The 12,844-nt window shown below is 38.0% G+C and overlaps 1 protein-coding gene across 1 annotated transcript in view; it reads right to left on the bottom strand.

The window, feature by feature from the left end:
• The window catches only part of MALRD1 (MAM and LDL receptor class A domain containing 1), a 690,246-nt gene that overhangs the window by 518,008 nt on the left and 159,394 nt on the right, over positions 1–12,844 (bottom strand). The window contains exons 17-18 of the mRNA XM_063611006.1: positions 12,079–12,446; positions 7,596–8,008 (exon numbers count right to left, since the gene is read on the bottom strand). Of these exons, the coding sequence (XP_063467076.1) occupies positions 7,596–8,008; positions 12,079–12,446 (781 nt within the window). The remainder of the gene's footprint in view (positions 1–7,595; positions 8,009–12,078; positions 12,447–12,844) is intronic.

Below are 12,844 nucleotides of genomic sequence, written 5' to 3'. Positions count from 1 at the left end.
TAACCTGAATCTGAAAAAAATGAGTAGGTATTTTCCAAGCATGTTTCAGGGGAGAAGTTGCAGGATGCAGAAGTCTTCCCAAGTATAAAAAGAGAATGAACTCTGGACTACTGGCAACTTATGGCACACATGAATCAGTAAATGTAGGGATGAGAGGCATACAGAAATATCGGCAAAAACAGGAATTTTGACTTCATTCCATAAATCATGGAAAGCCACCAATGGGTTTCAAGTAATAAAATACTAAGACCAGGTTTGCACTTTAGAAAGATCAATTTGATTTCAGTGAGGAGGTCCAAAAATGAGAGCAGCAAGGCCAGACAGAAGGTACTATTGCAACTAGCTACGGTTGGAGATGCAGACCAAAACTAAGGTGAAATCATTTAGAAGAAAGAACGTGGATATAAGAGCCATTGGTTTGGCCTCTCCACATCCTTTTTTTTTTTTTTTTTCTGAGACGGAGTCTCACTCTGTCACCCAGGCTGGAGTGCAATGGCATGATCTCGGCTCACTGCAAGCTCTGCCCCCAGGGCTCATGCCATTCTCCTGCCTCAGCCTCCAGAGTAGCTGGGACTACAGGCACCCGCCACCACAGCCAGCTAATTTTTTGTATTTTCAATAGAGACGGGGTTTCACCGTGTTAGCCAGGATGGTCTCGATCTCCTGACCTTGTGATCCACCCGCCTCGGCCTCCCAAAGTGCTGGGATTACAGGCATGAGCCACTGCGCCCGGCTGGCCTCTCCACATCTTTACTGTTATATTGATAACATGGGGATGAAAATAAATATTATTTGTATTTAAACTATTATTGTTACATGAAGATTAAACAAATAGCATATTATGATAACATCTGATGTTCAAGAAATATTCATTAAGTCTTGAAAATAGGAAACATGAAAGGAAGGAAGAAAGGAAGGAAACAGGGAGTGGGGAGGAAGGGACGAGAAAGGAGAGAATATGGGAATGAGAGAGGAGGAAAATAATAAGAAAGAAGTAGAAAGCTACATACAATGGCTCATGCCTGTAATCCCAGAGCTTTGGGAGGCTGAGTCAGGCAGATCACAAGGTCAGGAGTTCAAGACCAGCCTGGCCAATATGGTGAAACCTTGTCTCCACTAAAATTACAAAAATTAGCTGGGTGTGGTGGCAGGCATCTGTAGTCCCAACTACTCGAGAGGCTGAGGCAGGAGCATCGCTTGACCCTGGGAGGCAGAGATTGCAGTGAGCCAAGATCACACCACTGCATTCCAGCCTGTGTGACAGAGAAAGATGCTGTCTCAAAAAAAAAAAAAAAGAAAGAAAGAAAGAAGTAGAAAAAGATATAGTATTTCTTAATCAGCAGAAGCTACTCTTATTTTTCAATACTCTACCTTTCTAATGTATCACTGAAAAGGAAAGAGGTCTTGAATAATTGACTGAAGTCAGAATAAGTAAGGCACTGTGCCTGTGAACATATGAGAGGCCTTAAAAAGTTCATGGAAAATGTATATTATGAAAAAAACTATGCAAAAATTTCAATTTTGGCAGCAAAATAAACTCATACTAATTTATTATAGCATGTCTGAACAGGATCTAGTTTGAGACAGTAAGAAGGAGTAGACATTAGTTTGAAAAGAGCCCCTAGCAGAGCAATGTAAATTCTGCTAAACTGAAGCAAGAACAAACATTAGACTTTGATGAAGCTTGGGTGAAAGAATGGTGAAATCATTGATGCTTTACAAGAAGCTTGGGGGAACAATGCACCAAAGAAATCAGTAGTTCACAAGTGGACAGCTTTTTTAAAGAAGAAACGAGATGATGTGGAAGATGAAGTCCACAGGGACAGACCATCCATATCAATTTGCAAGGAAAAAAATTAATCTTGTTTGTGCCCTAACTGAAGAGGATTGATAATCAACAGCACAAACAATAGCCAACATCATAGACATCTTAACTGGTTCAGCTTACACAGTTGTGACTGAAAAATTAAAGTTGAACCAACTTTCCACTGCATGGGTGCCAAAAGTGTTGTGCCCAGATCAGCTGCAGACAAGAGCAGAGCTCTCAATGGAAATTTTAAAGAACTAGGGTCAAGATACTGATGCACTTCTTTGAAGAATTGTAACAGAAGATAAAACATGGCTTTCCCAGTATGATCCTGAGGACAAAACACAATCAAAGCAATGGCTACCAAGAGGTAGAAGTGGTCCAGTCAAAGCAAAAGGGAATCACTCAAGAGCAAAGGTCATGGCAAAAGTTTTTTGGGGACATTCCTGGCATTTTGGTTGTTGACTTTGTTGAAGGTCAAAGAACAATAATATCTGCTTATCATGAGAGTGTTTTGAATAAGTTAGCCAAAGTTTTAGTGGAAAATACCTGGGAAAGCTTTAGCAGAGAGTCCTCTAACACCACAATGTTTCTGCTCATTCCTCTCATCAAGCAAAGGCAATTTTGTGAGAGTCTCAATGGGAAATCATCAGGCAACCACCTTACAGCTCTGATTTGGCTCCTTCTAACTTCTTTTTGTTTCCCAATCTCAACAAATGTGTAAAGGGCACCCATTTTTCTTAAGTTAATAATGTATAAAAGACTGCATTGACATTGTTAAGTTCCTAGGACCATCAGTTCTTTAGGGATGAAAACCGAAGATCACATTTTCAATGTTTATCTTTTAACTTCATTTTTCCACAAACTTTTTGAAGTTCCTCCATACAAATGAGCACTTACAAAATAAGCAGAGAGTCTCATTCAATGGACAGGAAGTTCTGTGCCACCTAAAAATTATCTTAAGCAAGTTCAATGTGTAGCAACAGATTGTATTGATAAATATCAGTTAGGCTGACTTCTGCAATGAACATGATGGAGTAACAAGAACTAGACTTTCTCTCCCTCCTGAAACAACCAAAAAATGGCCAAAAAAAGTTTGTATTCCACAAACTTTTGTATGCCACAAAAGTTTTCAAGATGCTATAAAGTCAGTCTCAAACAAGGTGAGCCTATCAACTGCCATAATTTATGCCTGGAGAAAGTTTTCCAGCCCACTACTCCAGGAGAAGAGCCCACGAGGAGCCCACTGTTCTCTCTGAGCTGAGGGGACAGAGCTGAGAGTCCACGGAAACTATGTTGACATGAGCGCTCAGGACAAGGTTTCTGAGAAGGGGCTGCACAGAAAGAGAACTCCAGAGCTCTGCAAAGGGTCCCCCTAAAGTACATAGCTAAATACTTGTTAGGACAGGCCTAGAGAAAAGTACCTAAGGTTGGGGAAAGAACACCCAGATAAGATGAAACGTAACAGTACACATTCTCACCAAGGTCCAGTAATAGTGCTTATTTTACCAGTCAAACCAGAAACACCTCAAGATTCCCAGGGATACCCAGAAGGGTCTTGTCTCACTAGTTGGGAGTGATTAGCTCCAAAATGAAAACTGGTCAGATCCCACCTAATGAATTTTTAAAGCAAGACCAAAAAGAGTCAAACTCTTTCCAACTAAACTTAAATACATACCAATACAAAGATCAAGAATATTTATATATACTTCCAGCACTCGATAAGATAAAATTCACCATGTCTGACATCCAGACACAAATTAGCAGAGACACAACAGTAACAACAAAAGACAGAAAAATATGGCTCATAATAAGGAGAAAAATCAGTTAGAACTGATCCAGAGTAAATCAAGACGCCAGAATTATCAGTTAATGACATTAAAATGCTTATTAAAACAGTATTGTATATGTTCTAAAATAGAGACATGCAAGATAACTAAAGGAGGCCGGGTGCCGTGGCTCACGCCTGTAATCTCAGCATTTTGGGAGGCCGAGGAAGGCAGATCACGAAGTCAGGAGTTCAAGACCAGCCTGACCAATATGGTGAAACCCCATCTCCACTAAAAATACAAAAATTAGCTAGGCATGGTGGCATGCGGCTGTAGTCCAAGCTACATGGTAGGCTGACAGCACATTAGTCATTAAAGAAGAAAAGATAGATACCTCTCAAAATAAAATACAGAGAGAAAATAAATTTTTAAAAAACATGAACAGAGTAACAGTAGACAGTAAATTTCAAGTAACTGAATTTTTGTGTAATCTAAGTTCCCAAAGGAGAGGAGAGGGAAGATGTGAAAACATTTGGGACTTTGAGTAAGGCAAAGCTTTCTTTGATATGACCCCAAAGCATGATTTATAAAATAATATACTGATAAGAAGAACTCATCAAATTTAAAAAAATGAATCTGCTCTTCAAACGAATCTATTAAGAGACTGAAAAGACAAGCTGCAGGCTGGGTGGGAGAAAATATTTGCAATTCATATATCTGATAAAAAGCTTGCATCAAAAATATATTTTAAAAGCTCAAAATTTAATAATGAAAAACAAACAACCCCATTTAAAACTTGGGTGAAAGACTGGAACAGACATTTCAAAGCAGACATTTGTTTGGTAAATAAGCACATATACTCGACATAATTAATGCTTAGGGCAATGCAAATTAAAACCACAATGAGACGCCACTATCTATTTTTAAATAGCTAAGATTAGCATGACTGATAATAGTCAGCCAAGCCCTGGCTTGGATGTGGAGAAGCTGAAACTCTCATACACTGCTGATGGGAATTAAAAAAAGTGTAAACTTTGAAAAACAGTTTAAGAGTCCCTTAAAAAGTTAAACATACTTCTGCCATAAGACTCAGCCATTGCACTCCTGGGTATTTACTCAAGAGAGAGAAAAGTAGGTGTTCATATAATGATATCAACACAAATGTTCATAGCACATGTATTCATAATAGCCCAAACTAGAAACAGTCTAAATATCAATCAATACATTAATGAATTAACTTGCTTTATCCAAATTAATTATGGATACATGCTATAACATGAATGAATCTCAAAATAATTGTACTAAATGAAACAAGGCAGACTCCAGAGGTAAAACATGCAGAGAAAAAAACATAAAATGTCAGACAAAAAAGTGCATAGTGTAAAATTTGATTTATATAAAGTTTTTGACTGTATAAATTACTGTCCAGTGACAGAAAGCAGTTTGGTTGTTGTTAAGGGCCAGGAATGAGGGGCCAGAGAAATGTATTAAAAAGAGGCCTCAGGAAACTGGAGGTGAAGTATATTTCCAACACCTCGATTGTGTGCTGATGGTTTCTAAACTTTCAATATATTTAGTTTATTATATGCTATACAAAATAAAGCTTGTAATAAAAATCAAAAGATTGAACTGAAGTTTCATGTGTAATGATTTCCTGAGCCTTTACTGACCCTGGCACACATGAAAGCACTGGCTGATTATTTCAATTGACATTGACAAGTAAACTGGTTCCTATATACTTACATGTACAATTTGTTCCTATCCTATTTCTTTCATTTTACAGGAGTGATCTTGAAAAATCTCTACATTTTTCTTTACGCAAACACAGAATGAGTACCTCCTATCTGCTGGTAATTCCATCTACCATATCACAGTTAATTAAAATGCTGATTGTTATTGCTGCTGTTTCTCAGCTGAACAGAAACTATGTCTATCCATTATTCAATGGAGAAAAAAATATTCTTTTCCTTAAATCAGCGTCCCACCCTGCCCAACTTCTTTTTTTTTTTTTTTTTTTATTTGTGAGGAGTCATGTTCTGTTGCCCAGGCTGGAGTGCAATAGTGTGTCTCGGCTCACTGCAACTTCCACCTCCTGGGTTCAAGCGATTCTCCTGCCTCAGCCTCCCAAGTAGCTGGGATTACAGGTGAGTGCCTGGCTAATTGCTTTGTATTTTTAGTAGAGATTGGGTTTTGCCATGTTGCCCAGGCTGGTCTTGATCTCCTGACCTCAAGTAATCCTCCGGCCTTGGCCTCCCAGTCTTGGGATTACAGGTGAGCCCCCGTTCAGGCCCCATTTTTTACTCACTGGAATGACAAATCCACACAGCATGGAGAATCTCTGATTTCATCTTTTTGAGCCTGAATCTTATTATTATTATTTTTTAAGACTAAAAGGAGCCTTAGATAAAATCAATCAGAACACTCCATTTGTAACCCAGCGTGGGTCTCAAACCTCAGGTTTCATGTTTAAGGTTCATGACGAAAGTGTTCCTTGGTTAGTCCCACGTCGATCTGGCTATGAAGCTGCTTCCCTGCAAAGTTGATTTTCTCCTGGAAACTAATCCTTGAGCAAATATCATAAGAAGGGCTTATCCACTACATACTAGCTTGAGGCAGATTATAATTGACCCAATGAGACCTTAAGAATTAATTTGAAGTGGATAAGCCATTATTACATAAAAGTCAAAGGACTTCTTTTCCATTTCATTCCATATGATTACATGTATCTTATGTTTGTGGCAGACCAGAACGATGCCACACTGATGGGGGATTCATTCTCATGCTTACACATACCTTACGCTGTGGCGGAGCCAAACGATGCCACACTATAGATGGGGGATTCATTCTCATGCTTACACGTACCTTACGCTGTGGGGGAGCTGAACGATGCCACACTATAGATGGGGGATTCGTTCTCATGCTTTCGGTTTATATCTATCTGGACAAATCTCCCATTCCAATGTGTTCTTCACTGTACAATCTACATCTATGACTTTTAGAAGACTTCAAAAGGTGGCCTGGAGCTAAGTTCTTGGTTACAAAACTGTTAACTAGATTTAGACATTTAGATAGATATAGTGCTTTAAATTTGGGTAACTAAAGAAGTTTAGTACATGCAAAAAAAGTTTAGCCAGAGACAGGTAAGAAGTTTTTTTCCAGTATATTATGTGTAGATCAATTTGACTATAGGATGAAAGAACAAATATTCAAGCCTCCTGCATGTTATAGGCTCTATGATACGCTGGAAAGTAAATAAATGTTCATTAATCAGAAACTGTGAGTTCTGGTCCAAATCCCAGTTCTGCTGCCCATAAACTATTTGGCCAGGGATAAACAACCAGTACTCTAAGCTTTGTTCTTTGAATCTACAAAACTGGCTGAAAGGACTTCTGGCTTACCAAAATCAGGAAATTGCTGAGAGAATCAGATAATATATAAAATTCCTTTACAAAACTGTTAACAGCCACATAGGCATTTGAGCTTGCTATAGTAAGTCTGACTTTTAGAAAACAACACATGAAATCTGAAGTAAAGAATATTCCCCCAGTAGTAAGGAGAACTATATTCAAACTCTAGCTCTTCCTAAGAGGAACTGATTGTTGAATAAAGCCTGGATTTCTGTTACTTACCTATAAAATAATAAAAATAAAATGAAATATGTAAAATCACAGATTTCGGTGTCTGTGCTTTTTGCAAAATATCAGAGATTGTGCAAAACTCTTCCCTCCACTTCCAGGTTCTTCATTTCATTAGAACAATTACTTGAAATTGGAAGGACCTGTAGCTGTTTCCAATGGCCACATGTTCATCTTCAGAAATTCTAATCTTACATTATTGGGGGTAGTCAAGGAGGAAACAATGTAAAGAGCTTTGATACACCCTCAATTAAATGATAAATGTGTGTCAACGTAACTTTGATCAAATTCCACTTGCTTTTAATTCAAGAATACAGCTATCTTTCATATTCCTTAGACATTCAGAGCATTTCAAATGTACATTATAAAACCCATTATCCATACCTGAAAGGGCTGCCTGCTGGAAATGTTAAGGTGTTTCCTAATCCATCTGTTGCCTTGATTCCCAAATATCTGCCACAGCAGCTGTCCCCTTGAGTCACTCCAGATTCTTTGGTAGATTGCCAACCTATAAATGCGCTTTCCGAACATGTGGTAATAGAAGCGGAAGGTGCAGCCCTTTGTACCAGTGGCATTAAGGATTGGGCTGAGTAAGGCAGCACTGTCTTGAAAAGCCTGCGGCTCTGAAGATTCTATGTAGAGATAGTGTCCTTTAGCTGTGCCCAGAGTGTTATCTTTCAATGGCCCTGTGTTAAGTGTTGGAGTTGGACCCTGGTTCCTGGTCCAATCAAAGTCATCTTTTGCATCTTGTTCCCAGTTACAGATTCCATTTTCAAAGTTATACTGCAGCTCAGGTGCTGAAATTCACATGAAATAAAAGCAAAAGATAATTAGGGACAAAAATACGTGCAACCACATTCTATTTATTAATATTTAAAGAATGCTAGTTGATACTTTGCTCATGCCAAGGTAAGCCATTTTATTTTTAAAATCCAACACTGAAGTGTTTTTTTTTAAAAGAGTTTTTGTTTCTAAATGATATATCAATTACTAATATTTTATGAACTAAAGATGGAATTGCTTTGGACATTTTTTTCCAAATATTTTTTATGCACATCTCTTCTCCATTTCTGTAACCATAACTCCAGGCAAATGATCAAGACCCCATGCCTGGCTCACTGTGAGAAACTTCTGGCTCAGTAGATTTCAACCTCAACTGAATGTTCCAAACGCCAGGGAACATTAAAAAACAAACAAACACTAAATCCCAGACATCATCTCCAGAGGTGTTGATTTAATTGCTCCTAGTGGTAAAGCCATGCATCAGGATTTTTTTGAAGCTCCCTTGGCGATTCTAACAGGCAGAGCTGGGAACAATCATGTGTTAAGAATCACCTGGGGCTCATGGTAAAATTGCTGACTTCATAGTAAAACACTGACACAGATACTACCTTATTAGATATAGGGTGAAGCCCAGAAATCCATTTTTAACAAGCACCCTGATGTAGATCTTTTCCTGACCTCATTCCCAAAATCTGTCTTTGGTTCCATCCCGTCCCAGATTCTAGTGTCCCTATGCATCAGTGCCAAGATAACAATCCTTCAATGGCAGTATTACCACTTCCTTCTCGAATCCAAATTCTTTCATGCATGCTCATAGAATCTAAACTTAAATAAAAACTCCTCTTTCAAACTCCACTTCTCCCAAATTAAAATGACTGCCTGGTCACTACTATTCTTTCCCATAGCCTGCACCATCTTTCCCATGTATTCTAAACACCCCACCTCTTCCTCCGCCTCTGTTTACCCTAATGTTAGGTATGTGCCTTGCCATTTTTTTGCTGTGATTCATCAGTATGGGTCTTTTCTTCTCACTGGATCGTAGCTCCTTTGAGCTGCAGCTTTTTTTTTCTTTTTTTTTTTTTGTATTTTACTTTAAGTTTTAGGGTACAGCTTTTAAACTTCCAACTGCCTTCAGTCCCTAGACCAATTCAGACTTAGGAAGAGTCTTAACAGCAGTCTCGCCTTATCTGATGTTTTGCTTTTAGCAGTTACAGCAACCCACAACCAACTGTGGTAAAAACGTGTGAAATAGAGAATTCCTGAAATAAGAAACTCATACATTTTGAGTTGCAGGTCATTCAGAGCAGCCTGATGAAATCTTGTACCATCACAAATAGTAGCTATCTCAGTTATCAGATCGACTGTAACAGGATCACAGTGGCTGTGGTTAAGTGTCACCCTTATTTTACTTAATAATGGCACCAAAGTGCAAGAGTTATAGTGCAGGCATATTGTTTTAATTGTTCTATTTTAATAGTAGTTGTTGTTAATCTCTTACAATACCTAATTTATAAATCAAACATTATCAGGCTGGGGGCAGTGGCTCACTCCTGTAATCCTAGCCCTTTGGGAGGCCAAGGCGGGTGGATCACTTGAGGTCAGGAGTTCAAGACCAGCCTGGCCAACATGGTGAAACCCCATCTCTACTAAAAATACAAAAAAATTAGCTGGGAGTGGTGGCACGCACCTGCAATCTCAGCTACTCAGGAGGCTGAGGCAGGAGAATCGCTTGAACCCGGGAGGCAGAGGTTGCAGTGAGCAGAGATTCTACCACCGTAGTCCAGCCTGAGCAACAGAGGGAGACTCTGTCTAAAAAAAAACAAAAAACAAAAAACAAAACAAAAACAAACAAACAAAAAACTTTATCATAGGTATGTATGTATAGGAAAAAATATAGTATATATAGGACTAGGTACTATATTCTCAGTTTCAGGAATCCACTGGTGATCTTCGAAGCCCCCAGGTAAGGTGGAAGTCTACCATAGTCAATAATTGAAAACTCTATCTAAATTTCTAGGGTAATAGAGGAATGTGTCCATTTTTCAAATGATATTCACTGTAGAATAAATGGTATAAAATGGGCATTTGACAGTCTTTGGAAGAAGGGGACAGGTTTTAGAATTAATAAGTAGTTCTACATTTTAGCTTCATTTACATGTTAATTTTTTTTAAATAAATGTCAACTGTCTTTTGTTCATCTTAGTAATGACACTGGGTGCCAAAAGTGAACAAATACTCTGAAACAATAAATAAAATGGTATGTGAATAAATGCAGCCAGGCGAGAATAAATCATCTGTCTTGGAAAATCACGGAAGAGGAGCTTAGACCTAATGAAGGGAAACAAGTGAGTAAATGTCAAGTGGGAGACGAGCTTTCTTTTGATATTTCCTCACTTGTGACTAATCAAGCCTAGCTGTGATGTGAACTGGGGGGGACACAGTGTACCCTCCAGATGTCAGTCTTTGGCTGTAGGGCAGAAGGTGTATGGCAAGTTGCTGCATTTCTGACATAAAACTGACGCTAAAGCAAACACATTTTTCTATCGTCTGTCTTGGTGCTGACTGCACACTCAAACTTCATTTCCAAAGAGAATACGCCTAGCTCCACCTTTCCATAAAAGACTGCATCTCTCAATGTATTTCAGGAAATCCAACATGGATTTGTGGATCTCTAATGTACACTATGTAATGAAGTAATATGCCTTGATGGAAAGCCGTGTGAGAAACTGACATTCTTTCACTAATCCATAATCACAAGAAGTATTTTGATGCTATAGTTGTACTCCCATTATCACATCCTACTAAGTGAATATAGGGAAGTTTGAGGGGTAATTTGCTTATTTTTAGCAGCACATTAACATTTTTTAATGAGTGGGATTTAGAGAGCTTGAAAAGATGAGAAGGCTTTCTAAATTTGCAAAAATGAATTGGCCTTAGGAAAAGTTACACTTCATATGATAGTCATTGTCAAAATCACCAATTTTAATTATATCCACTCAAATATTGGTGTGTAAATTTCATGAGACGCATGGTAATTCTGAGTTTAATAGGCCTGACTTTGATATGCCTTTGATAATATGTGTACCAAAGATTACATATATCCAAAACTCTCTACGATGATTTATATGGAAATTTCTTAATGTTTTCTATGATGTAGTAAGCATTTTATATTTCTACTTTGGTGTAATTAGCATCCATATTTCATGAACAGAAATTTAATACATAAAAAATAATTTACTTATAAAATAAATTTAATAAATAAATTGCATAATTTATAAAATAATTTTCATATATAAAATATAAGTAATTTATAAAATAAATATAATATTCAAGTATCTTCAATTTTAAAAATCATTTCTAATTCCGGATAAGGAATCTGAGTCCAAGGAAAGATGTAAACTTTTTCTTTTCTTGACAGGGTTTTGTAACTCAAAAAAAAAAAATCCTATTAACTTCTAACTTATTTTCCGCACTGCACCACTAAGTGCAGAGGGCAATACTGGAGCTAGGTTCAAATTGTACTACTATGTACTACAAAGGCCTGCGAATCTGGCCTTCCCCACACCTTCATCCTCATTATATTTTGGGCCCTCTTTCCCCTTCATCTCCTTGCTCCAGCCACACTGGCTATTTTCCATCTGCCTTGCAGCCACATCTCAGGGTTTTTAGATACAGGCTTTGACTTGCGATTTTTTTTAGATCTGATCTAAGTCCTAATGTCTAGAAAGTCCAATGCCACTATTATATAAAGTCACAGCACTCTTCTTCATCGTTCCTATCAAAGCTACCATTTCATTTTTCTTTATTAAATATTTAGATATTTGTCTTTCAATAAGATTGTAAGCTCCACAAGGGCAGGGACTCTGTAGCTGTGTTTATCATCGTATCTCTAGTATTTGGTATCTAGTATCTAATAAATCCACTTAATAAATACTGATGGCTTGACTAATTAACCACACATAACATTCATCAGCTTTGGAGCCATGCTTACTGTTATCGGTTTGATTGGCAAGACAAAAGTGAATTCATCAAGGTCAACACTTTCAAAATGAGAAAGAGAATCCTCCAACCAAAAAGAACTTACCACAGTTGACTTCATCAGTACGATCACCACAGTCATCCACCAGATCACATAACCGAAGCTTTTCTATGCAAGCCCTAGTGTGGCGACACCAGAAATGATCCAGCCCTTCACAGCTCTCAGCAGGAAGAGGGAGAGTACAATTATCAAATCGGATGTCATCAATAGCTGAGACCCCATCATAAATGCCCAGACTGACTTTATCTAATGACAAATGGAAGGGCTGAGAAAGGCGCCCTAGCTGAATGGTTGCCTTCGACCACTGTTTGCCCTGATTGTATAATACTCTCCAAATCACTGTTGAGTCATGAGATTTTTCCATATGTAGCTGCAGCTCAGCTGCTCCTACTGACAGGCCGTAGTTATAGAACCTAAAAAAGAGTAAATGTAACAAATGGAAGTGATTTATAGAATAGACTACATATTTAACCTTTAGACTTTCCTACTCGGTCAACAGTCAATTTTAATGAGTTATCATAAGACACTTTTCTTTCCTGCAATAACTGTGGCTGTCCATTTGCAAGGGCTTATCTACTGGGGCACACACTCTATGGTTCTCACAACCCTGGGAAGTTGTCTCAAGGAGCTCAATATAGAACAAGAGGAAGCAATCTTAATTAAATTATAATCCATGGTTGGAGGGAAAGAGCCCCTTTCATCTTAAGAAAGAAAACAACATATACTGAGAACACGCTCCTAGGTAAAATTAAAATCATATGAATTAAATGCAATAGCTATTTTTGGAGTAAAACCAGCAGTAAACCACAGA

Source organism: Symphalangus syndactylus, chromosome 10 (assembly GCF_028878055.3).
Source record: "Symphalangus syndactylus isolate Jambi chromosome 10, NHGRI_mSymSyn1-v2.1_pri, whole genome shotgun sequence".
Taxonomy (NCBI): Eukaryota; Metazoa; Chordata; class Mammalia; order Primates; family Hylobatidae; genus Symphalangus; species Symphalangus syndactylus.
The sequence above is the reverse complement of the archived record's forward strand: the minus strand, read 5'-3'. Positions and strand labels throughout refer to the sequence as shown.